Raw genomic sequence first — 24,787 nt, forward strand, 5'->3', positions numbered from 1 at the left:
GCAGTATACTAAAATGTAAATGGCCTTAGATATTCTTTTGAGAGGAGACAGATACTTATTAAACTGGGTAATTTAAAACCTAGTTTATTATTTATTTTTCAACCTGAGAAAGATCTTTGGTCTAAAAGATGGGTTGTTCAGATAGTCAAAATCTTTTACTAGTATTTTTGATTACAAGTCTTTAAAATTTGTAGTGGAACTAGAATAATGATTCAGAAAGATTTTTTTTATAAAAAATATGATTATTAAATGCTTAAATAACCATCTTGTATTTATAAATTACTACAGCCATACTAAGGACCATCCAGATATTTTACATAAGTGTTTTTAATATATTTTTAGTTTAGCTGTGAATCGGATAATTATGCTTATAGATTTTAATCAAGTTTTAGATTCTTTGCTAAATCATAGTATTGTTCTAGCTAACATTTAACTCTCTTACAAGTTGTATATTGGAGATATATGGCAATTTTTAAATCCTTGCCAAGAAAACTGCAGGGACTTGTCCAAGCAGTCTCCAAGAATCAGACACGATTGAACAGATTAAAAAAAAATTCCTTTACAACAAGAATATACTTTCTTTTCAGTGTTATCATACTTGTTCTGGACTTGACTATTTCTTAGTATCTTGATCCTTCATTGTTCGGATAGATGACTGTAACAGAGATCCTATTGCAATATGCACTCATGCTCCGATAACACTATAAATTATTATAAGAATCCTATTTTTTCAAGATGGTATTTTACACTTTGTGGAGAAAGAATAAAAAATATAAACAAAATATGGAAAATAAAATTAAGGAACTTTTGGGTACTTATGCAAGATAACCTACAGTGTAGCTGTATAAAGTTTCTATGTCTGATGAATTGAAGCTTAATCCCCTCCAAGTGCTTGATACTCAATTTTCATTGAATCACATGAAACAGATACTGGGAAGCCTTTGTAAACTATTGGCCTTTTGGCTCAAGCAGCCACCATAGAGCAATATCAGGTGCAGAAAAGCTGTCATCTGAGAGGAATGGACTGCTTTGACTGGATTGGAGGCACTCAGGTGGAGGGTCCCACTCTCCGTATTCACAACCCTAATACCCAACCCTGCCAAACATGTTTCATCCCTCTTAAATTTTACAGGATTTGTTTAAAAGTCTCTACTACAGTATAAATCTTTGGTGACAAACAGGACGTTTGTTAGCAATTTTCTGTACAGAAAACAATGATAAAGCATCCAGTAGGATGTAATGAACTGTTATCACAGGCTTTTAGTGATCTCAGTAAGGGTGGGGGGGGGAGGCTTCACATATTTGACAGGAAAGACCTCTGTAGAGGGTCATAATGCAATAAATACTGCCTTGAAACAAAAATTACCTAAAGTGCCAAAGAGCAGGAAATAGCTTGGCTTACTCCCAAACCACTCCGAATCTGCGACATTTCCCAGGGGCATCCCTTCAAAGTAGAGCCCTTTCTCCTTTACTTGGTTTGGGAAGTTGTTTTGAAAGAAAGTCAAACTAAGGGAACAAAGTCCTCTGCCCTTATAGTGGAGTCTTAGGGCATGAGATTGACTCATTTGACAAGAGTAGTTCTCCATGAGCAGCCTTCAAAGCAGTGTATAAACCAGGAAGCCTTCTCCAGGTCAATTGAGGTCCATTTCAAAGTAAATTTCCATTTCAGAGTAAGCATAGCTGAATTCCCAAAGCTCATGTCCAGGCCTGAATCCATCAGACTTCCTGAGCTTTATATGTAATACACTGTTACTGTAGCTTGTTTTTGTGAGATGCCTAGACTTTAAAAAAAAAGTTTTTTAGATACCCTTATAGAAATACGTAGAAAATGCAGTGCTATTATTTATTTTTATTTATTTTCTATCTTGCCTTTATTATTTTTACAAATAACTCAAGGCTGCAAACATACCAAATACTCCTCCCTCCTCCTATTTTCCCCACAACAACCCTGTGAGGTGGGTTGGGCTGAGAGGGAGTGACTGGCCCAAAGTCACCCAGCCAGCTTTCATGCGGGACTAGAACTCTCAGTCTCCTGGTTTCTAGCCCAGCACCTTAACCACTAGACCAAACTGGCTCAAAGTTCTCATTTCAGAATTTGAGGTTATTTGTAGTTGAACAAGCATTATACAAACTCATTTGAACTAATGAAATTGTTTTTTTCTGGGGGCTTACAATGTTGGGGGTTTCCCCATACCCTCCTCCATGTGGCCTGAATAGTAAGTTTATAGTGTAGGTCTGTATCTCATCACTGGTATTTATATTTGCTTTTTACTTCTGGGATATCTAGATTTTCTCAGCCTTCTGTCTTCCCAGAGAATAAGCAACATGCTAGCACATGCTGTTCCATTATTCCCAGTAGCAAGGATAGGCTTCCAACAACCTAAGAGATGGCTTTATACGTGGACTTCACCAGATGGACAACACTGAAATCAGATTGACTACATCCTTTGCAGCCAAAGGTGGCAGACATCTGTACAGTCGGTAAAAACAAGACCTGGAGCTGACTGTAGTTCAGATCACGAACTTCTTCTTGCACAATTTAGGATCAGACTAAAGAGATTAGGGAAGACCCACAGATCAGCTAGATATGAGCTCACTAATATTCCTAAGGAATATGCAGTGGAGGTGAAGAATAGATTTAAGGGACTGGACTTAGTAGATAGGGTCCCGGAAGAACTCTGGACAGAAGTCCGCAACATTGTTCAGGAGGCGGCAACAAAATACATCCCAAAGGAAGAGAAAACCAAGAAGGCAAAATGGCTGTCTGCTGAGACACTAGAAGTAGCCCAAGAAAGAAGGAAAGCAAAAGGCAACAGTGATAGGGGGAGATATGCCCAATTAAATGCAAAATTCCAGAGGTTGGCCAGAAGAGATAAGGAATTATTTTTAAACAAGCAATGTGTGGAAGTGGAAGAAGACAATAGAATAGGAAGGACAAGAGACCTCTTCCAGAAAATTAGAAACATCGGAGGTAAATTCCAGGCCAAAATGGGCATGATCAAAAACAAAGATGGCAAGGACCTAACAGAGGAAGAAGAGATCAAGAAGAGGTGGCAAGAATATACAGAAGACCTGTATAGGAAGGATAACAATATCAGGGATAGCTTTGACAGTGAGGTCAGGGAGCTAGAGCCAGACATCCTGAAGAGTGAGGTTGAATGGGCCTTAAGAAGCATTGATAATAACAAGGCAGCAGGAGATGACGGCATCCCAGCTGAACTGTTCAAAATCTTGCAAGATGATGCTGTCAAGGTAATGCATGCTATATGCCAGCAAATTTGGAAAACACAGGAATGGCCATCAGATTGGAAAAAATCAACTTATATCCCCATACCAAAAAAAGGGAAACACTAAAGAATGTTCAAACTATCGAACAGTGGCACTCATTTCACATGCCAGTAAGGTAATGCTCATGATCCTGCAAGGCAGACTTCAGCAATTCATGGAGTGAGAATTGCCAGATGTACAAGCTGGGTTTAGAAAAGGCAGAGGAACTAGGGACCAAATTGCCAATATCCACTGCATAATGGAAAAAGCCAGGGAGTTTCAGAAAAACATCTATTTCTGTTTTATTGACTATTCTAAAGCCTTTGACTGTGTGGACCATAACAAATTGTGGCAAGTTCTTAGCGGTATGAGGATACCAAGTCATCTTGTCTGCCTCCTGAAGGATCTGTATAACGACCAAGTAGCAACAGTAAGAACAGACCACGGAACAACGGACTGGTTTAAGATTGGGAAAGGAGTACAGCAGGGCTGTATACTCTCACCCTACCTATTCAACTTGTACGCAGAACACATCATGTGACATGCTGGGCTTGAGGAATCCAAGGCTGGAGTTAAAATTGCTGGAAGAAACATTAACAATCTCAGATATGCAGATGATACCACTTTGATGGCTGAAAGCGAAGAGGAACTGAGGAGCCTTATGATGAAGGTGAAAGAAGAAAGTGCAAAAGCTGGCTTGCAGCTAAACCTCAAAAAAACCAAGATTATGGCAACCAGCTTGATTGATAACTGGCAAATAGAGGGAGAAAATGTAGAAGCAGTGAAAGTCTTTGTATTTCTAGGTGGGAAGATTACTGCAGATGCTGACTGCAGTCGGGAAATCAGAAGACGCTTAATCCTTGGGAGAAGAGCAATGACAAATCTCGATAAAATAGTTAAGAGCAGAGACATCACACTGACAACAAAGGTCCGCATAGTTAAAGCAGTGGTGTTCCCTGTAGTAATATATGTGTAATGATTGCCTAAACCCAAATACTCAGTCTCACAAGCTCGGGCTTAAAGATAACTGATTTATTAAAGGAATAGTATGCAAATACAAAGAAAGCTGAGAATGAGCAAAAGCGCGCCAAATACAAACTTAAAAGCCTTGCTTGTGGGCAGGTCCCGCCCCGTCGCCCGTCAGGACGCTCCCCCTCCCAGGTGCTGAATGCCGTTAGACGCGCCTGGGAAAGTAACCTTGAACAGGAGCGCAAACCCAAACATGCATTCCAAGCCCTCAAAAGAAGGGAGGGCAAGAGAATGGAAAAACCCCGGGTGAAAGGATAGGGAACAGAGAATGACATGTGAAACGTTACAATGTTAACCAGACATTAGAATGAGAACATGACATATTGCCCCCCCAAAAGAAATCAGGGAGCCGGTTTGTCAGGATAGGCAGAGTGAAATTGGGCTACGAGACGAGGAGAATGCACGTCTGGAGCAGCAACCCATTCAGGATGAGGGAAATGTTTCCAGCGAACGAGGTACTGGAGAGTAGAGCGCTGGCGTCTGGAATCGAGAATAGATGCCACTTCGAAGTGCTGCTGGTTGTCAATCATGAGGGGAGGTGGAGGGGTGGGTTGCGGATGCCAACGGTCCGATGACAGGCAGGGTTTGAGTAAGCTACAATGGAAAACAGGATGTAAACGTTTAAGGTTGTGAGGTAAATCAAGTTTAAACGTAACAGGGTTGAGCTGAGCAACAATTGAAAAAGGACCGACAAATTTAGGACCAAGTTTTTTAGAGGGCTGTGGGGACTTGATAAACTTAGTTGATAAGTAGACTTTATCCCCAACTACAAAAGATGGTTCTGGGGAACGCTTTGCATCAGCATGGCGTTTATAGGTAGCTTGGGCATGGTGGAGAGCGAGTAGAATATTAGACCATGAGTCTTTGAGAGAGTCTGCCCAGCCAGCGAGGGTGGCAGGGAGTGGTTGAGGATGAGGAAGTTCAGGAATCGGAACGAATTCACGTCCAAAAACTGTTTTAAAGGGAACTTGACCAGTGGTTTGATGAATGGAATTGTTGTAAGCGACCTCAGCAAATGGGAGTAGGTCGACCCAGTTGTCTTGTTGGTAGTTAACAAAAGCTCTGAGGTATTGTTCTAATGTAGAATTAACCGCCTCTGTAGATCCGTCCGTCTCCGGATGCCAAGCAGTAGAAAGTGATTGTTTCGTACCCAAAAGCTTCAAAAATGCCCGCCAAAATTGTGACGTAAATTGTGTGCCTCTGTCACTCACCAAACGGGCGGGGATACCGTGGAGGCGGTACACGTGGATGAGAAAGAGGCGTGCCAGCTGTTGTGCGGTGGGGATAGAAGCGCATGGGATAAAGTGAGCTTGTTTGGAGAAAAAGTCTTTGACGACCCAAATGACGGTTTTGCGTTGACTAGGGGGTAGATCAACGATAAAATCCATGGAGATATCCTGCCAAGGGACAGATGGCGTGGCCACGGGTTGAAGGAGACCCTGGGGCTTGCCCGGTTTGCGCTTTATCGCCGCACATACAGGGCACGCAGTGACATATTCCTTTAAGTCTTTGAGTAAAGTTGGCCACCAGAATTGGCGGCGAACGAGGTGCAAAGTTTTGACGTAGCCGAAATGCCCCGCTAGCTTGTCATCGTGGCAGCGCTGGAGGATGGTTTTTCGCATTGCTTCGGGTACATAGAGACGATCGTTGCGCCAGGCAAGATCATCGGTGAAAGTCAACATGTGTCTGTTGGCTTGCAACCAAGTATCTGTTTTAAGGTGGGAGAGCAACTGTTGTTGCAAATCGGAGGGAATTGACAAGGGAGGCGGGCTGCTGGAAGGCTGAGCGGCTGGAGGCGGAGTCGATTGTGCTTGGGTCTGGCTGCGAGTCACTGCTGCCAGACTTAATTGTTTGTCGGTCCAGACGGTGCCTTGGACCGTTGGCCCTGGGCCAGCATCTTGGGGTCTGCGCGAGAGTGCATCAGCCAAAAAGTTTTTCTTTCCTGGTAGAAATTTAAGAGTGAAGTCAAAGCGGCTGAAGAACTCAGCCCAGCGCAGCTGTTTGGGACTGAGTTTTCGGCTGGTGCTTAGAGCTTCCAGGTTTTTATGGTCAGTCCAGACCTCGAAAGGGTTGGAAGTACCTTCCAATAGGTGTCGCCATGTCTCTAAAGCCGTTTTTACAGCAAAAGCCTCCTTTTCCCAAACGTGCCATCGTCTCTCTGTTTCAGTGAATTTGCGAGAGAGGTAGGCACAGGGTTTTAAAGCGCCAGATTGGTCAGATTGTAACAAAATTGCGCCTATGGAAAAGTCAGAAGCATCGACTTGTACAACGAAGGGTTTAGAGGGGTTTGGATGCTGTAAAATTGGTTCCGTGGTAAAAAGTTGTTTGAGCGTTTCGAATGCTTGCTGACAGGCTGGAGTCCATTTAAGGAGCGCGCCTGGGTTCTTCGAACGTCGCGTATCCCCCTGTCCTTTGGTTTTCAACAGTTCAGTAAGGGGGAGGGCGATTTCTGCAAAATTTTGGGCGAATGCCCGATAGAAATTAGAAAATCCAAGGAAACTTTGTAATTGTCTCCTGGTACGGGGAGGCTCCCATGCCACAATAGCTTCTACTTTTGCAGGGTCCATTTCAATGCCCTGAGCTGAAATTCGGTAGCCTAGGTAATCAATTTGCGACTGATGAAACGCACATTTTGACAGTTTTGCGTACAACTCTGCTTTTTTCAATTTAGTCAATACCTGACGCACCAAGTGGATATGTTCTGACATGGTTTCAGTATAAATCAATACATCATCCAAATATACCAGTACCCCCTTAAATAGGTGGTCATGCAAGACCTCATTGATTAATTGCATAAAAACCCCGGGTGCCCCAGATAAACCGAATGGTAAGACTTTATATTGGAAAGCCCCAAGAGGACAGTTGAACGCCGTTTTCCACTCATCCCCCTCTCTTATGCGAATGCGAAAGTAAGCTTCTCTCAAATCCAGTTTTGAGAAAATTTTGCCTCTGGCCAGATGTGATAACATATCTTTGATCAGGGGCAAAGGATATTTATTTAATATTGAGACCGCATTGAGCCCGCGGAAATCGGTACAAAGCCTTAATGACCCATCCTTTTTTGGCCTGAATAGGACAGGAGCTCCTACCGGGGAATTAGCCGGCTCAATGAAACCCCTAGCCAGATTTTTGTCAATGAACTCCCTTAGCGTGGTAAGCTCTTTGGGAGACATGGGATATATTTTTGGGTGCGGCAATTTTACATTTGGTAAAAACTCAATGGCACAGTCCGTTTTTCGGTGGGGTGGCAAGCGATCTGCTTCCTTTTCCCCAAATACTTCAGCAAAATCTTGGTACTGATTGGGTAGCCCCTCAAGAGGTTGAAGCGTTTGCACAGTGGTATACGCTACCCCTCCACCCTCCATGTCCTCCAATAGGTCCTTTTCGGGTACTTTGTAAAATCCATCTGCAAACGTCACAGTTCTATGCAGCCAGTTGATGAAAGGGTTTTGTTGCACAAACCAAGGCATCCCCAAGATTACCAGAGGACCCCCCACTGGAGCTACCACAAATGGCAGTTTTTCCTGATGGGAGCCCATCTGCAAGGCGACCAGTCCCGTGGAAAGATTGACTGCTTTCCCTCCCGCCATAGTTCCATCCAACTGGGTGAAAATCATGGGTCTTGGCAAAGGGAACGTGGGCAGTTCTAGAGCCGCTACGACATCAGGGTGCATTAGGGAACGGGAGCAACCCGAGTCTAGCATGGCCCACACTTCCACCGTTTTGGTTTGTGAGCCCAGTTTAACTTTAACAGTCAGTGTGGGAAAGTTTCCACTCACCGAATCATGGTTACGCCCGGTTTCTTCCACCTGCCCTAGGGCGCCCTTCAGGGCAGGTGGTAGGCTTTTCCCGCCGGTTGCTCGAATTGCAACTCTTCCTCCTCTTCTCCGAAGGGTAGGTCTGGGGGGTCCAGTTCCGCGAGGGCTGCCTTCAGTTTTCGCGGTGGAGCAGGGGCAGGCGTCTTTATCGCGGGTTTCGTCTGTCGTTCCTCTGGACGGCGTCTCGGGCACGACGTGGCTCGATGCCCTTCTTTCCCACATCGGAGGCACTGACCCTTGGAGAACCGTTGCTCCCTCTCTTCTTCCCAGGGTTTCGGTTTGGGGCGGCTGGCAAGTCCAGATGTGCGCGCTCCTCTAGCGAGACGGGTTTGTCTAAGCTCTTTGGTATGGGCATAGGTTCGTAGGGCATTTTCTGCGCTTCCCGCCAACTGAATCCACCCATATAGCGTTTTGGGATCATCTCTGCCCAGAGCCCATCGAAGGATTTCGGGCTCAAGCCCCTGCTTGAACAATTCGATGATTGTTGGCTCGGACCAGTCTTCCACTTTTCCTGCCAAAGCTTTAAACTCCAACGCATATTTGGCAACTGAGAGGGACCCTTGGTAAAGTTTCCGCAGGTCATTTTTGGCCGTTTCTTGAGCTAGGGGGTCTTCGAAATGCTCTTTAAGTGCCCACAAGAATTCATCGAAGTCCTCTAACTCAGTGGCCTCAGCTTGGCATAGTTGCACATACCAATCCGCTGCCTTTCCTCTCAGCTTGTTGGCAATGAAATTGACCTTGCCATGTTCAGACCGAAAATTTCGACCCCAATCTTCTATGTAGTGCTTGGCATTAGTAATAAAGAAGGAGAGCGTGGTGGGATCCCCATCGAACTTCACTCCAAATGGTGGGAAGGGTCTTGCCGGCTCAGCTGGCTGTGGCGGTGCCGCTAATGTCAGCGTGCGCCGAGCCCCCATGGGTGGTCGATCCCTAGGAGGTCTTGCCTCTCGCTCCCCCCTTTGACGGGCTGATCGAGTCTTGCTTCTCCCCCGGGTCACCATGGTACTATGCCTGGGGTACTGTGACGGCTCTTCCTCCCAATCCTCCAGGGTGGGCTCTGCCTCTTCGGGTAGATCCTCTTTGGGTAGATCCTTGAGGATCGTCACTATTAAATCCATTTTATCTTCTAATGCCCTCATACGGGCCGGAGTGACCGGCTCCTCCGAGGGTTGGTTGGTTACCACCACCTTCGGTGACAAGGGGACTTCGTGCTCCCAGGTCAATTGTGGAGACCCCCTCCCCTGTGCTCTTTCCATGACAGTTCTATGTTCACTCCTGAGACTCTCCTGCATGGATATCAGCAGCTCGTCTAATTGGATATCTCGCAACTGCCGACGGGCTGCTCTTTGCGCTCTCGAAGTTAGCACTGGCCGGCTTTTGACCGCCTCCCGCTCTTCTTCGCTTCCCTCACTCGCGCGAAGTTGAGGTTCTGTCATCGCTAGCGTTCCCTCTTATCCAATGATTGGATGGGGCTAGCGGAAAATGGATAAAATGATTCTCAGCTTTATGTAATGATTGCCTAAACCCAAATACTCAGTCTCACAAGCTCGGGCTTAAAGATAACTGATTTATTAAAGGAATAGTATGCAAATACAGAGAAAGCTGAGAATGAGCAAAAGCGCGCCAAATACAAACTTAAAAGCCTTGCTTGTGGGCAGGTCCCGCCCCGTCGCCCGTCAGGACGCTCCCCCTCCCAGGTGCTGAATGCCGTTAGACGCGCCTGGGAAAGTAACCTTGAACAGGAGCGCAAACCCAAACATGCATTCCAAGCCCTCAAAAGAAGGGAGGGCAAGAGAATGGAAAAACCCCGGGTGAAAGGATAGGGAACAGAGAATGACATGTGAAACGTTACAATGTTAACCAGACATTAGAATGAGAACATGACAATATGGCTGTGAGAGCTGGACCATCAGGAAGGCTGAGCGAAGGAAGATCGATGCTTTTGAACTGTGGTGTTGGAGGAAAATTCTGAGAGTGCCTTGGACTGCAAGAAGATCAAACCAGTCCATCCTCCAGGAAATCAAGCCAGACTGCTCACTTGAGGGAATGATATTAAAGGCAAAACTGAAATACTTTGGCCACATAATGGAAGACAGGACACCCGGGAGAAGATGCTGATTCTAGGGAGAGTGGAAGGCAAAAGGAAGAAGGGCCGACCAAGGGCAAGGTGGATGGATGATATCCTAGAGGTGACGGACTCGTCCCTGGGGTTGCTTGGGGTGTTGACGACCGACAGGAAGCTCTGGTGTGGGCTGGTCCATGAAGTCACGAAGAGTCGGAAGCGACTAAATGAATAAACAACAAAGGATAGGCTAACAGATTCAGGCAGTTTTATTTCTGGGTTATTTGTTACATGATACAAACTAAGAACCTTTGAACAAAGGTCAGAAGCCATATTTCAGTCTTGGTTTTGCTCTTGCTCTTGAACTAATGTTCTTGGTTTTGATGGGGCAACAAACCATGCCAGGGGCTGCATAGGTTTGATAGCCATTCTCACTGACAGGTGAATGCTATGATGCTCATTCATTAATAAGCCAGAATTTTAACATACCCTTCCATGCAAATGTAGTCAGATGTGAACATATTTAAGCTAACATCATATACAATCATATGCTTTCTTTTCATAGATAACTTCAGTCTTACTGCTGATCAATTTGGTAGAGATGGCATTACTTAAATTTACCCATTTTTGAGAAAAGTTGAAGTATTTTTTTCATTAAGTACAGTATTTTTTGCAGTTTTAATGATGGTTCCTAAATTTCCTTAGCAGTTCTACATCTTAGTGATATGGCAGTTTGAAATGGTTTTTCTTAGTGAAGTCTCAACATGTATTATGTGTACTTTGAAATGAAAATCTGAGTTCTTACACAAATAAATGGCTTGGCCTTCTGTTGAACTCAAGAAAATTGAATGGATCTAAGTTATATTTAGGGGCAGACCTGATAAAAGCTGCACCATCCCTTGTCTCTACGTTTAAATTTTCTGCACACGTTTATTAGTACTACTCTACTGCTGTGCCTTTCTCATGCTGGGTTGAGATGAGAATCTGTTCATATCCATATGCCATAAATGGTAAAGGTCCACTTATATGAGTAGGGCTAAATAGCTACATTGTTTAAATTACTGAGGAACTCTTGGTAAATACAAGTCATGGGAGATTATTTTTTTAAAGTCTTATTATGTACTACATTGGCATTTGTTAAATTAGGATACACAGTTTATCCATTTCCCAACTGCCTAGATGGCAGAAGGGGAAAGAAGACTGCCTCTTATTTTGGGGGCATGCATAGAAAGTGACTTTCTGGTTTCATCTACACAATTTGGGATTAGGAAAAATCTTGTTCTTTGTCTTCCAGCTGTGGCAGATTATTAGAAAGTTAATAATATATTTTACTTAAAAGCTTACAATAATTACAGAATTGGCAAGAAAAGAACTATTCAGTAAATTTTAATTAGTAGTTTTGCACAATAAGAACAATTTTGTTTCTCTGTGGGCATCAGTTTCATTAAAGCATTTGTATTTTTTAAAAACTCCTTTTAATAGATCTTAATAATTTAAACTGTTTTAGAGCAAGAGAAACATTAACAATAGTTACCTAAAATTCAGATACTAGTAGCAGGTGGGATTAAAAGCCCTTAGCCATGGCTGCTCATTCCCACCAGTGTGGTCCCTGAAGTTCTTCTCACCAGATTCTCTGTGTTCTTCCCACTACTGCCAGATTTATGTATCCTAGCACAAACTCCTGCCTATGCCTGGTCATTCTTCAAGACACCAATTTTACGCAAAGCCTTCAACGGTGTATCTAACTGGATAGGCATGGCAGTTGCTGGACTTGACTCTTAATCCTACTAATCATCATGCTATATTAAATTCTTCAAAATGCAGTGCCTGTACAGAGTAAGGAAGATGACCTTGATGGACTAGAATTTGTAGGCACTAATATTCATGTTTTAGCAGTTTTTGTACTTAGCTTTTCTGCTTAGCTGACAAGAAAAGACAAAAGGTGCTGCCACCTGCTGAGATAGCAGTATATTAATTACCAGCTTGTTGGTGCAAAAGTGTAGTCACATATATAGCTTCCTAAATGTTTTTAGCAACTTCCTTCCAAATTAGTTTTTACTACTGGCTTGGCCCTGTGGCAGCAGAAAATACTTCTACCATTGTAAAATAAATCCTTTTGGAGAAGCCACAAACAGTTCAAACAGTGTGTAAGCCTTAAATTATCCAGATAGTTGGATTATGTGTAATTATGCTAAAAGGGGGAGTTGCTGATAGCAGATCTGGCAAAGCAATCTTCGTCATTTATTAAGTTTTCTTTCTCCAAAGCTCTGTATCAACAGAGTGAGCTTTTTTCTTGAAGAAACAGGATGCTGTTTGCCTTTCAGGCTTAATTCAGACTCTCAGTATACCCAACCCTTGAAACCACCCGTAGGTGAAATCGTAATGGATAGGTGTTTTTCAGAAGAGGTTTTGTTAATATGCATATCTTTTTCAAGGAGTTCTCAGGATAACGTTTTCTCTGCAAATGAGAAAATAAGATCCCTTTCTCGGTTTTGTCTCTAGTTTGTCATTTTAGGAAGCTATACATTTGGACATAGCAAGATCTTGAAATCTTGCACCGGAGTGGTGTTACTGCTCACAGGTAGTTAATTTATGTACTTAATAGTTTAATTAGCTGTTAAATTAAAGCAACATAATCCCTCCCTAGGGAATCTTCTTCTGATGCTCCAGAGAAAGAATGCAAAATGTGTAATATAACTAGTGTCTGCTGTGGCCGGCAATGCCCCCTCCATTTTCTTGAAATACTCAACTGTCTCTTTGCCCACCTGCTGCTTCCCATTGCTCGGCTCCTGTTTCTTCCAGCCCTCTCAATCCATGTGTGGCTTCTTCTCCCTCTGCCTTCCCAACCTTTTCACCATCTTACTGCCTCTCTGCTTCTCTTTCTAGCCTTCCTCAATTCCTTTGCCTACCTCTTGCCCATCCTTCCCAGCCCTCCCACTCCCAACATCCCTGCACTGCTTTCCCAAAGAAGAGATGGCTTTAAGTCCTTTAGTAGAGGGAGCTATGATACTGTGACCTTCCTTTTCTGCTGGTGGGGAGGAAAAAACAGCCATTAGTTTTTGTTTTTTTTAAAAGCAGTATTTTCATGAATAAAAAAATGCCTCTTTTACTGTTGTTGTAGTTTTGCTATTATAACCCTCCCCAACATATGATAAAAATAGAAGTGACCCCACCACTTTTGGACTGCAACCCTTTTGCTGGCAGAAGTTGTACATCCTAGTTGTAGAGACTTACTTGCAATGCATCTGACCCTTATTTTACACTGTAAATATGTATGGTTTCTTGAAAGGTGTTGCTGTTTCTGTTCTGGAAGAAGGATTCATTTGTGAAAGTAGGGCCACTAAGGTAAAAGACAGTGTTCACCCCCAAGCCCAGTTCAGTATTCCAATGTGAATCTGATATTCAGTATCACATTCTCTCCAACAATAGACAAGTTTCACAATCAGAAATTCCAGTTATTGGAATGTTGATTTCTATTCCAGTAACAGAAATTGCATTTCCTTTTCATAATGTGATAGTTTTGTAACAGTATGAGATGAATGGGAGTTAATAGGGTGGGGGCTAGAAAGAGAGAGCTGTGGTTGCTAGCATTTTCCTACCCCCAAATGTTTTGAACACGCTTGCTGTATATTATTGCCAATTTGTTCAACGTGGCTAATATTATGAAATCAAAGCAACAACGTACAAAATTTAAATATAACATTTTATTTTGTGCTTGCTGAATATTTTCTAGCAAATGGAAAAAAAGTGTATATCCAAATTCAGTTAGTTGTTGAATGAGACACTACCCTGTTGACTAAATAGTTTCATTGAATTGTGTACAGCATCTAAGATGTTTGTTATATAACCCCGTGATTTTCATAGGAAACTCATACGTTGCAGCTTATTTTATTCAGGAAAACTATAATATGACATGTGATCTGTGTCTCTCTTGTCTAAACATTTTAGTGCTTATTCCTAATGGTGTGTACAAAGCAAGCTTCTCTTTTTCTTCACCAAGTGATGCAACGTTTATCTATAGCACCATCGAGTGGCCACTTTGTTTAGAGTTGGTGCAGAAGTCTTTTTCTCACTGTTGTCTCCCTGCTTAGACTACTAACTACTTCGTTAGTCTCTCGAAAAACTGCTAAAGACTGGCACACCTGAATTGACTGATGGTACCATGGTAGTGCTCAATACATAAGCAATCCAAGCAAGTTCCATAGCCCATTTTAATATGGGGAGATAAGATTCTCTACCTATTAAAGTAGCTGTTGGGTAGTTTTAGTCTAGAATGTAAGAAAATAGATAAACCAAACCTCTTCCAGAAGGCTTCATTCTCGAAAAGGCACAGAGTTGAACCAAGGGTAGGCTATGCAGCACTTCTGACTGTACATGGAAAAAGAAAGTGCTTTGGAGTGTGCAGGGTTGCTCATTTAGCACTGGTTGGCAACTCTTTAAAAGAGCTGGATCTTTCCCCAGATTGACTATCTGTAGTGACTGATTCCAGGACAAGACCTATTTGGTTTAAGGAGTTGTTCATAGGGGTTACCTTTTCCCCTTCAAAACCAAAGCAATGCATACCCCTAATCAAGAGTCCTGTTCACTAAGACTGTGCTCAAAGGAGGGTTGTTGTTTTTTTTCCGCTGTCCTGCTGAAACCTTTCTTTTAATAGTTCCAGAACTAAGCATATACACATTAAAAAAATGCTTATCAGGCTTTCTGAAACCCTGTTAATTGTATAGTGTTATTTTGATCTGGGAACAGAGTAGCTTTATCATCAGATAACAGTCAACTCTTGGACAACTGATGTCCCTGGATGAGTAGCTGATGATATAATCCTAGGAATCTGTAGTCAGGTAAATGATCTGCATCTTGTCCCACTCCTGACTGTAGATTCTTGTTTTGCAGGCCGGGTTTCCTTTTTCACATCTGGCTCGGAGAACCTCCACCATGTTGAAAAGGTCCACTGGGGCACTCGCTATGCCATCACCATTTCTTTTACCTGCAATCCTGACCATGGTATCAGGGATCCTGTTCTAACGTAACAGGTGGTGGCCAGATGGATTGGCAAGAGAAACTCTGTGCAGGGGGAAAAAAGAAACATTTAAATTACCATGTAAATTCCACTGAATTTTATCTGAAGTAAATTGTATGTGTATTTTTTTTTTTACTTCGTTTCCTTCTAAGTGTTGCAAAAACAGTGCCTTAAGGTCCATATTTCTAAGTTTCCTATAACATTGCTTTTATAAGATAGTAATAAAAAATGATTTGACTTTTCCTTTCCAGCTTTTTAGGATACTGCACAACAGGGCTGGAAACACTATCGTTCCACCATTTAGTCACTTCAAATATTCCTTTCATTAGTTCTCAAAATCACAATTTGTGATGCCCTATGAAATATGTTGACAGATTGACTCAGGAATATATTGCAAAGGAGTTTCATCATGCCTTTTTCCCAACTCCACCAATCCTTCATCTTTCCATGGTGTTGTTTATATTTTGGAAAAAAACTGGAATACCTGTAAACATTGATTTATAGCCTTAATCATTTGCAATTTTACACAAGAGTATCCCTCAGTTCTGTGGACACTGCAAAGTATCAAGTTTTTGTTTTAAATCCTTATTGCAATATGTTCCTCCTTGGAAGGAGCCATGTGCTTTGGTGATTGGAATTATTATCCCTGTGGAAACCAGTTGTATATGATCTGAGCCATGATTTCATATAATCAGCTAGGAGGAGGCTGTTCAGAATAAAATAAAACTACTGAATAATGTGCTTAATAATGGGTCAATTTCTCTATTTGCCTGGCGGGAAAAAAGGCTCATCAGCTTGTTTAGTCTTACAGTCTTAGATTATAAATATTCAAGTGATCTGAAAATCCATTAAAGTTTGCCTTGGAATAAACTCTGTCTTGGCTGGATCAGTTATTCAGTTGTCAAGTTAGTGTAAAATAACTTCAAAGTCCTCTAATGATTCAAGATTTTTTTTTTCTGAAGATGGATGTAAAATTGGCAGAACATAAAAACAAAACATATTTGGAATTGAAACAATTTTTGACTCATCCAAATTGCACTGCAATTATTAGAATACATATTTCAGTGGCATCCTTTCTGCCAAAAGAAAGTTTAAGAAGAACTTATCTAGATTATATATTCTTTAATTGTGGGGAAACATTTTTCCAATCTAGTTATACAGGAAAGTGCTTTTAAATTAAAAGCATTACTTTGCATATTATGAGTGACATTTCAACATATAGGATGTACATTTCTCAGCATAAAAACATCATAGGTTGCGAATAAAATATAAATGCAGCTCTTCATGCTACCCTTAGTAGTCCCCATCAGACTGGTAAGTTGGGATGAGGCATATTTACAAAGTTTATTTGCTCCTGTGAGACACCTTTCACAAAACAGTTCTTAAGTATTAGATACTGAATGCTCATTAAGTTCAACGTTTTAACAAATTCAGCATGATCTGGCACACACAACTCTCTGTATAGGTTCTTTGTATTGCAGCCCATGTATGTAACATTCCAACCTTCAAGGCCTGATCGAATAACCATGCTTCAGTGGTGCCTGGGAAACCAGTAGGGAAAAGACCATTTATAAAAAGCCTAGACTTTTCATTACCCAACTAGGTAACATGATCAGTGCTGTAAGCAAACAGCCAAGCTCAGCACCAAGGGCCCCACAATTCATGCCTCAGTCCCCTCTCAACTGGCCTGTTGTTCAACCCTGACCTATTTATATTCTGTTCTACTGAGGCATGAATGCCTGTGAGTAGAGCTTCTCATTCAAGGAGAGGTTGTAACTGGTGAACAAGACAGAGCTATGTAGAGGTCCTCCTGGCTACAGTTAGCACCTGCTCTTCAAGTAGGAGCTGTGAGTCCAGCAAGATCTCCAGGTTATAAACCAGTTCCACACAGGGGAGTGTGACCCCATTGAGAACTAAAGATAGTATCTGTCTGGTATTGGATGGCTTCTGAACCCAAAGCCACCCTGTCTTGCCAGTATTAATCCTACTCCCGTTTCTTCCCATCCAGACACTGGGATGGCACTTCGATGCCATAATCTGTTAGGCCTGAGGTTGAGACAAGAACCAACAGGTTGAAACCAAAAGGGGATTTAGACAATGTCAGGAGAAATTTCCAGATGGAAAAAGTTGTTAAGCATTGGAATAGGATGTGCAAAACATTCCATGTACAGAATAGTTGGCTTGGGGTGATCATGCTCTAATTGAAATATGTGCTTCAGGATTTGGATCCCAACACGAAATGGAATTTCTTTTTTGTTCCAGATATAGACCAAAAGGTTCTGGGCAGAAATGGTAAGGGGACAGGAAGTGGGAAATAGCCAAAGCTGGGGTCGTGGGTCTTGGACACCAGATGCACAGACACGAGTGTTGATGTAGGATAGGCACTGGGAAGAAGGGGGTTAGATGAACCAAGCAATATGCCATCCTGGGACAGTAGTGACTGAGGAAGGAAGGGAGGTACAGTGCTTCAGAGCTGGCACCTCCTGAGATTTACAGGTACCATGCAACCCAGGAAAAGAAGTGGCTTTTTAAAGCAGGTGCTAACAGGTGCAATGTAAGCACTTTTTCTGCTTCAGATCCAAAGCACTGTACAACTCTAAAGGGAAGGTCCCAGGAAGATGGAGTGGTGATACACAGTCCATGCAGGGTAAGAGTGAGGGGAGGGGGTGATTGCCTTACTAGTACAGTAAAATCACCCCAGGAGACTGCTGGATTTTGTTTTGCCAAAACATAGGAATAGCAAAAACATTGTTTTTGTTTCTGCTGAACCAAGGCTGATATCAAAACAGTTTAGCAGAACTTCTGGAACATGATGATTTGTTTCAGATATGAAGCAAGACGTTTTCTCTTTCATGAACACACTACCCTGCCTAGAAAAGTGTAGACTCCTGCTCACGGGAGGTTTGTCTGATGTGACCTGGATGGCCACCTGCCAAGAATGGCTCGGTGAATTTCTGCACTGGGCAAGAGCTGGACTGGACGATCTGTAAAGTCATCTCCAGTACATACATTCTACAGGGTTTCTCAACCAGGGCTCTGCAAGAGGTCACTAGGGATTCCCTGGGAGATCAAGGTTTATTTAAAAATTTATTTCAACTTCGGGCAACTTCACATTAAAGAGGTAAGTCTCAGTCTTTAGTTTAGGAACACTGTTAATGTATCTATACAGGCCTACACCTGAAACAAATATAATAATTTTGTAACATCTGGCCTATATCGGAGCCTGAATGTGCAGGGGTTCCCTGAGGCCTGGAAAATATTTCAAGGGTTCCTCCAGGGTCAAGAGGTTGAGAAAGGCTGTTCTGTGAGAAAACTGCACCCACAGTATGTCTTTTGAAAAAAGCCCGTATCTAGCCCACCAACTAACTTTTCCATTACAGCAAAGCTGCCTGAATTTGATTTCTATTGGGCTATAAGAGAGTTGTCTTACTTTGAAAGGGCATTCTAAGATTGTTTGTTTGTTTTCAATATCAGCTATTTCATCCTCTCCCTTCCACCCCCACCCCCCAAATCTCTGATCAAGAATTCTAGGTTAAACTACTGAACACCAAAGGAATATGCTCACATTTGCTAGAGCACTTCAACATGCACGTTGGTCAATGAGAACTCAGAGGAAAAGTGCCTGGCTTCTACTTTGCAGACAATTAAGAACATGCTTATAGTTTCCTCCTTCAAACAGCTGTCAGAGACAGTGACTTCTAATTAATGTGTTTCAGCCAACAAATGCAGGGTCCTCGATAAAGGATCTTGTCTAAAATTTACTGAACTTTTAGAGAAAACATTTTTACTGGCACTTGAGATTTTTGTTCCCAAGTGTCCAAGTAACAGGGAAATCTCCATTATATATTCTGAATGCTCTCTCATTTTCTGAGAAGATTAGGCTTTGTATTTCACTACAGATCTTCCACTCAAATACTAATGAGAAAATTGTTTTCTGAACAGAATTTAATTTGTTTTCCAGAGAAGAATTAAATTGTCTCATAATTATCATTACAATCATCTATGCCTGATTGACATAAATTTCTTTGGCATATGCAAACCACAATGAACTGTTGCAAGATCTATGTATAATCTAATTGACTCTCTTACTATTTAACTGATGCTCTATAGAATTCATTTAGTAAAGAAAGCAGAAGTATTTATTTTCATTCACCTTCCATGTTCCAACCGTATACTAACCGTGAGAGCAATGACTTTGTGACAAGCTGAACCCCCCAAACCGGCTGCCCTGTCCATGTCTACTTTGGCTCTCGGATAGCTGCAGACCCCTTTCCTGTTAATTCTGGCATTTAAATGAAGTTCTATTTTCTCCAGCTTACTCACCTTAAGACACAGTGGTGGAGAATTCTAGGAGTTGTAGTCCGACTGTTTGGGGAAGGCTGCTTTATAAGTTAGACCCTGCCCTAGATGCCCACTGTTCTCCAGCACACATCCCCAAGTACAAGCAGAATAAAAATGCAGGGGCTACCACACTAGATATATGCAAGGTTGAAAGCTTTTTACTTTTAAAGCTGGTGGAGAAGGAGAGTGAGAGTGTGGAAAGCTAGAGGTCAGGTGATAAGCAACCTTTCTGCTTTGTTGCTGGGAAGAATACTGTGTATTGTGGCGCTGCGGGTTAAACCGCTGAGCTGTCGATCGGAAGGTCGGCGGTTCGAAACCGCGCGGCGGGGTGAGCTCCCGTTGTTAACCCAGCTCCTGCTCACCTAGCAGTTCGAAAACATGCAAATGTGAGTAGATCAATAGGTACCACTTCGGCGGGAAGGTAACGGCGTTACGAGTCGTCATGCTGGCCACATGACCCGGAAGTGTCTATGACAACGCCGGCTCTAAGGCTTAGAAACGGAGATGAGCACCGCCCCCTAGAGTCGGATTCGACTGGACTTTACGTCAAGGGAAACCTTTACCTTTACCTTAGGTTCTAATCTGCAGATTTAAGTTAAAAGTGGAACCAGTTGCACAGATGATCAATGCACCCCTTCATATTAAAAAAGTAAAGCCATATTATAAAGCAACTGCAAAAACATATGAAAAAGGGTTTTTTATGTTTGTTTTGTTTTTTATGATGGGGCCACATTGAAGCTCTTTCTCTGACCATGCTCAGGTTATAACCCACAGGAGATTAGAATAGAGGCATTCTACTCCCTTCAGTAATTTGATGCCCACTGAAAATTTGCTACTTAAATGCCTTATGCTGATTTATATTTTATTTATTTTATGTATTTATTCTTCAAATTTCTATCACCGCCCATCTCTCCCAAAAAGGGGACACAGAACTGGACACAGAACTCATGCAGAAGCTGTTTTATATCACCATGAGAATGTTAATGAGATAGTTGAAATTACACAATTTGTTTTGGATATTTTTCTTTTGCATCTGTTTTTCTTTTGTTTTGGATGTTTTTCTTTTGCATTGTTCACTACTCTCACAGACCTGCCATACATCAATCCTGTCATGCTACCTAAGGCAAGGGCTATCTCATCTGTGTAACTGTGATAAAATAGACACATGATTATATACATGGTTTTACATGTTTTTTCCCATATATGCCCATACAGAAAACATCTTAGGAGTATTTTAAACCTCATTCCACATATCATCCATTTAAAATGGTTGAAAAGTAATAGTTGCTTGATAGTGTAATCTCCCTTCTATGGGATCAAGTAGGTCCTTTTTCTAATTATCTTTTTAAGTATTAAAAGACATCATTTGTGTCTTTATGATCAGCACAATAATCACAGTGAAACTTTAATACTGTAAAGCTAATCATGTAAAATTTCTTGCTATTTTAGCATAATCACTTGTTGATTCTGGAATAACCCTTTGGCACAAAGTCTCATTGGCTCAGAATTTCATTTGGATGCAAGCCACCAGCGCAATGTCTCAGTGTCAATAACAGCCAAAGTGGGTAGAAAGGATAAGGAAGAAGGAATTTTCTGTGTTCCTCACAATGTTTTGATACATTCCAAATGCTTGAAAATGTTTTGCATTGAGCCAAAACTAATAGTATAATAGACATTTCAGTTCTGGCTTTATTTGTAGGAGGTTACCATACTTAGCAATTGTTTGTCCTGGGTCTTTTCCTGTGTAATCTTTTATCCTTCTTGGTGCCTGAGAAGCAGTATCAGCACTCAAGAGCCTTGGAACAGGCCACAGGAGCAGGTTACCCTATCTGCCCTGTAACAAGGCTAGTTTTTTTTTTAAGTTTGCACCAGCTAAATACTGAAATTTGGGGAGCTTCTAGAAGATAGCTGTTTATCAAAGCTCCTTACCAAAGATGTCAAAAAAATCTTACAGCTATCCACTTTTCCTTCTATAGGAAATGGGGGGAACTCCAATCCAAGAGCTTCAAACAGGAAAAAGAGTTAAGGAAAAACCAGTGAATGTAAATGAAGCTTCCTTGCTTGCTGAACAGGCTCAGATCCTCAATACCCATTCACAAGAAAAAGAGATGTCCTTCGTCGGTACACAAAACAGGTGCCCTCAGCCCCTCTTTCTCTGGGAGGTAATAGAAAAGGTTGGGTTGGGTTAAATCTTGACACAGAACTCATGTAGAAGCTGTGAATGGAGGGTGGGAAGAGCACAGCCTCCCCTACCAGCCTCAGTTGAAGGAGAAATTCAGGAAGTTCTGAATTATCAGGAAAAAAGGAAGGGGAGTCAAAAGGAATCAGAGGGTCTTTTCTTTAAGAAAAATGGTTCATTATGTAGAAAAAGGTACATGTTCTGGTTAGGATTTGCATATTTAGACTGTTTTTATGTTTCTCCATGGCATTGAGTCAAGTTTATTTTTTACATTTCTCTGTACAAGCTAATTAATTCTGTGTAATTTCAACCTTTACCCGTTTTAAGGCTGAAAATGTAGATATTGTCTGTAATCATAATCTTATGATGAATTGTAACAAACTGAAATCCCTGCAACATCCCTTTCAAGATTCCACTATAAAAATTCCTATTTGCAGCAGACCAGCACCATGTTGTAATCTGCTTGGAGCACTGTATTTATTTTTTTGTTTTGAATGTTGGTATTTTGGATATGTAAAGTTTAAAAGGGTTTTTTACAGTTTATTTTTTCTAATAAATCTTGATTTGGTTTATCTTCTGTGAGATTGTTTAATCTCCCATAGGGCAGAAAGAAAGGCTGAAACCTCTAGTAACACATCTCTATGCTACAAGGCCATAAATTTATATTATTGAAATTACTTCCATTATGTTGAAGTGTGCATTATTTTTCACTATCTTCACAAGGTCATTAAGTAAGACTTCATTTCAGCAGTACACCTTTTCTTGCTTAGTACAGACAGTATAACAAGCCTCTCAGCACAAAGAAGCCCATTCTTGTTGGACACTGGGCAACCACAAGACTTCCAAATCAGAGATATGGCAATATCTTGCAAGTATATTTCTGCCCAGATTGGCTGTCACACCCATTTCAAATCCCTTCTTTATACTGCTTCTAGACATAGGAGCCACTGGAATGTATTTTCTTTCCATATCAGTTATGTTAGAGGCCACCAGCTGTTTGAGAGGATCCCACATTCCTCATTCTTATTACTACTCACAGAAAATGGAGCAGTGCTGCAGTATTTGTCCAGTTTGCTATTTTGATATTAGTTTGGCAGACAGGAACCGTGGTTTAGTCAGTTTCACACCACAAAAGTAAAAAAGATATCGGCAACTCATCTACACCAAAACCAAGGCACTCTGTTTATGTATGCATAGGAACCAAAACACAAAATTGCTGGCTAGGAAATTAACAAGCACAAATCTCTGAACACAATCTGCAGAGAGAAAGAGGATACAGTTCTGTTTTAGCAACAAATGGTAACATCCAATTTGTCTATGCCATTACTGCAGCTTCCAAAAAAAAAAGAAGGCAAGGGAAATCAATTTATCAATCAATATGGAATCAATCTCATATTGGTCCTTGAACCAAGCCCTACTGCCTTTTTCAATGTGTCATAACAGCAGCTTGCCAGAGAAGCTGATGCTGCTATCCTTGTAGGGGCTGAAAAGTAGTATCTAACAACTCAACAAGAGTCATGCAACACAATGGATTAATGCAGTCCTTTTTTTTTTGTTTTAAAACTGCCTGCTTTGGTCTCGGTCCTCATGCTAAGCTATTTCTGCTCAGGCAAAGGCTAAACTGCTCTTTTACTACTTTGCTGGTTTGGTACTGAAAGTGCTGGACATTTGCCCAAGACAGAATTTCTTAAGGTGCAAACATTTTGTTTATCCTTAACTAAGCTCGCATCTTACATTACTGTAGACATCTTGAGACTGGCAAGCTGCAAGTGGCTCTCAGTGCTTTTTTTCCCCAGCTCCAATGGCTAACTGCTGAAAAAAAGAATTCAATTTTCCACTATTTTGGGCAGATTTTTTTAAAAAGTGAAGGCTTTATTTATGTGTAAAACGTCAAGAACCTTCCCTAACCCCAGAAAAATCACCTCTTTCTATGGCATCAACCATATCACTGTCTTGACCCCTGCAAGAAAGAAAGGCTCCCAGCCACCCAAAGTGGTCAACCTGACCTCACACTGCTTAAGCCAGTGTTTTTCAACCTTGGCAAGTTTAAGATAGGTGGACTTCTACTCCCAGAATTCCCCAGCCAGCTTAAGAGATTTTTTCTATTAGGAGTTAAAATCCTAAGAATTCACAGACTTCCAATTAATTTAAGAATGCAAATAAACTAGCTTCAGATACAGAACATTCCTTGTAAAGTGTCATGTTCAAGAATGGTTTAAATGAATCTCTTCCTATCTCTGCTCTCTTTGTTGTTCATGTCCTGAGGGAAGTAAAGATTAAACGTGTCTTCTTAAGAACATCATGCTTCATTTACTAATGGATGAACAATAATTCCAGAAGACAGTTTTTGTTTTATGAATAAATTTTCCTAAAGTCAATGGGATTTCGTACTGAGTAGACAAGCACCGGATTGCACCAGAAGGCGCCTCCTGCTTCCCTCTCCTTATCAAATTTATTTATTTATTATATTTATAACCCACCTTTTTAGGTGCCTGGCCTACAGACAGAATGAATAGAGTGAATAGAGCTCCAGACAGTGGATTCCTTATTGAAATCCAAGATTTGGGTCTCCATGCATTCCTCAATGAGATGGACTAATTCGGATTCTGAGCATGAGTTAGATCATTCTTATCCAGCCCTTGATAATTTTTCTGAAAGTGCCATACTTTTCAAACTTTCTTAATCCATAGGACATTTTTTGTCAATCTCTTTGTCTCAAGATGTGCATTAGACCGCCAGCGTGGTATAATGGTTAAGACATTGGGCTCAATGTCATTGGGCTCAGTGCCAAACATGGTTGAGTGCAATAAGATCATTCAGTTTTATTTTATCATTTTTAAAGTGTCAAATAATTTATTGACTCCTATTTTGGAGCACTCCCTCCTATTTTTCCTGCAGCAGCAGCCTAGCGAGTTAGACTGGGCTGAGAGAGTATGACTGATACAAAGTCAGCTAGTGAGCTTTTTCAGCTGAGGATAGAGGTTGACCTGCCCAGCCCAATGCCTTAACCACTATGCCACACTGGCTGTCTGGGAGGTTAAATCTCTAGAGATTTTTCAAATGTTTTTCCCCAA

General features: G+C 41.6%; 1 protein-coding gene across 2 annotated transcripts in view; it reads left to right on the forward strand.

Moving 5' to 3' along the window:
• OGFOD3 (2-oxoglutarate and iron dependent oxygenase domain containing 3) overlaps nucleotides 1-16,063 on the forward strand; it is a 58,793-nt gene extending 42,730 nt beyond the window's left edge. For both annotated transcript variants that reach the window (XM_063292792.1, XM_063292793.1), the window contains exon 9: nucleotides 15,067-16,063. In XM_063292792.1, coding sequence (XP_063148862.1) covers nucleotides 15,067-15,203 — 137 coding nt within the window. In that variant the 3' untranslated portion in view covers nucleotides 15,204-16,063. The remainder of the gene's footprint in view (nucleotides 1-15,066) is intronic.
• Nucleotides 16,064-24,787: the final 8,724 nt, after the last annotated feature.

Source organism: Candoia aspera, chromosome 2, assembly GCF_035149785.1.
Source record: "Candoia aspera isolate rCanAsp1 chromosome 2, rCanAsp1.hap2, whole genome shotgun sequence".
Taxonomy (NCBI): domain Eukaryota; kingdom Metazoa; phylum Chordata; class Lepidosauria; order Squamata; family Boidae; genus Candoia; species Candoia aspera.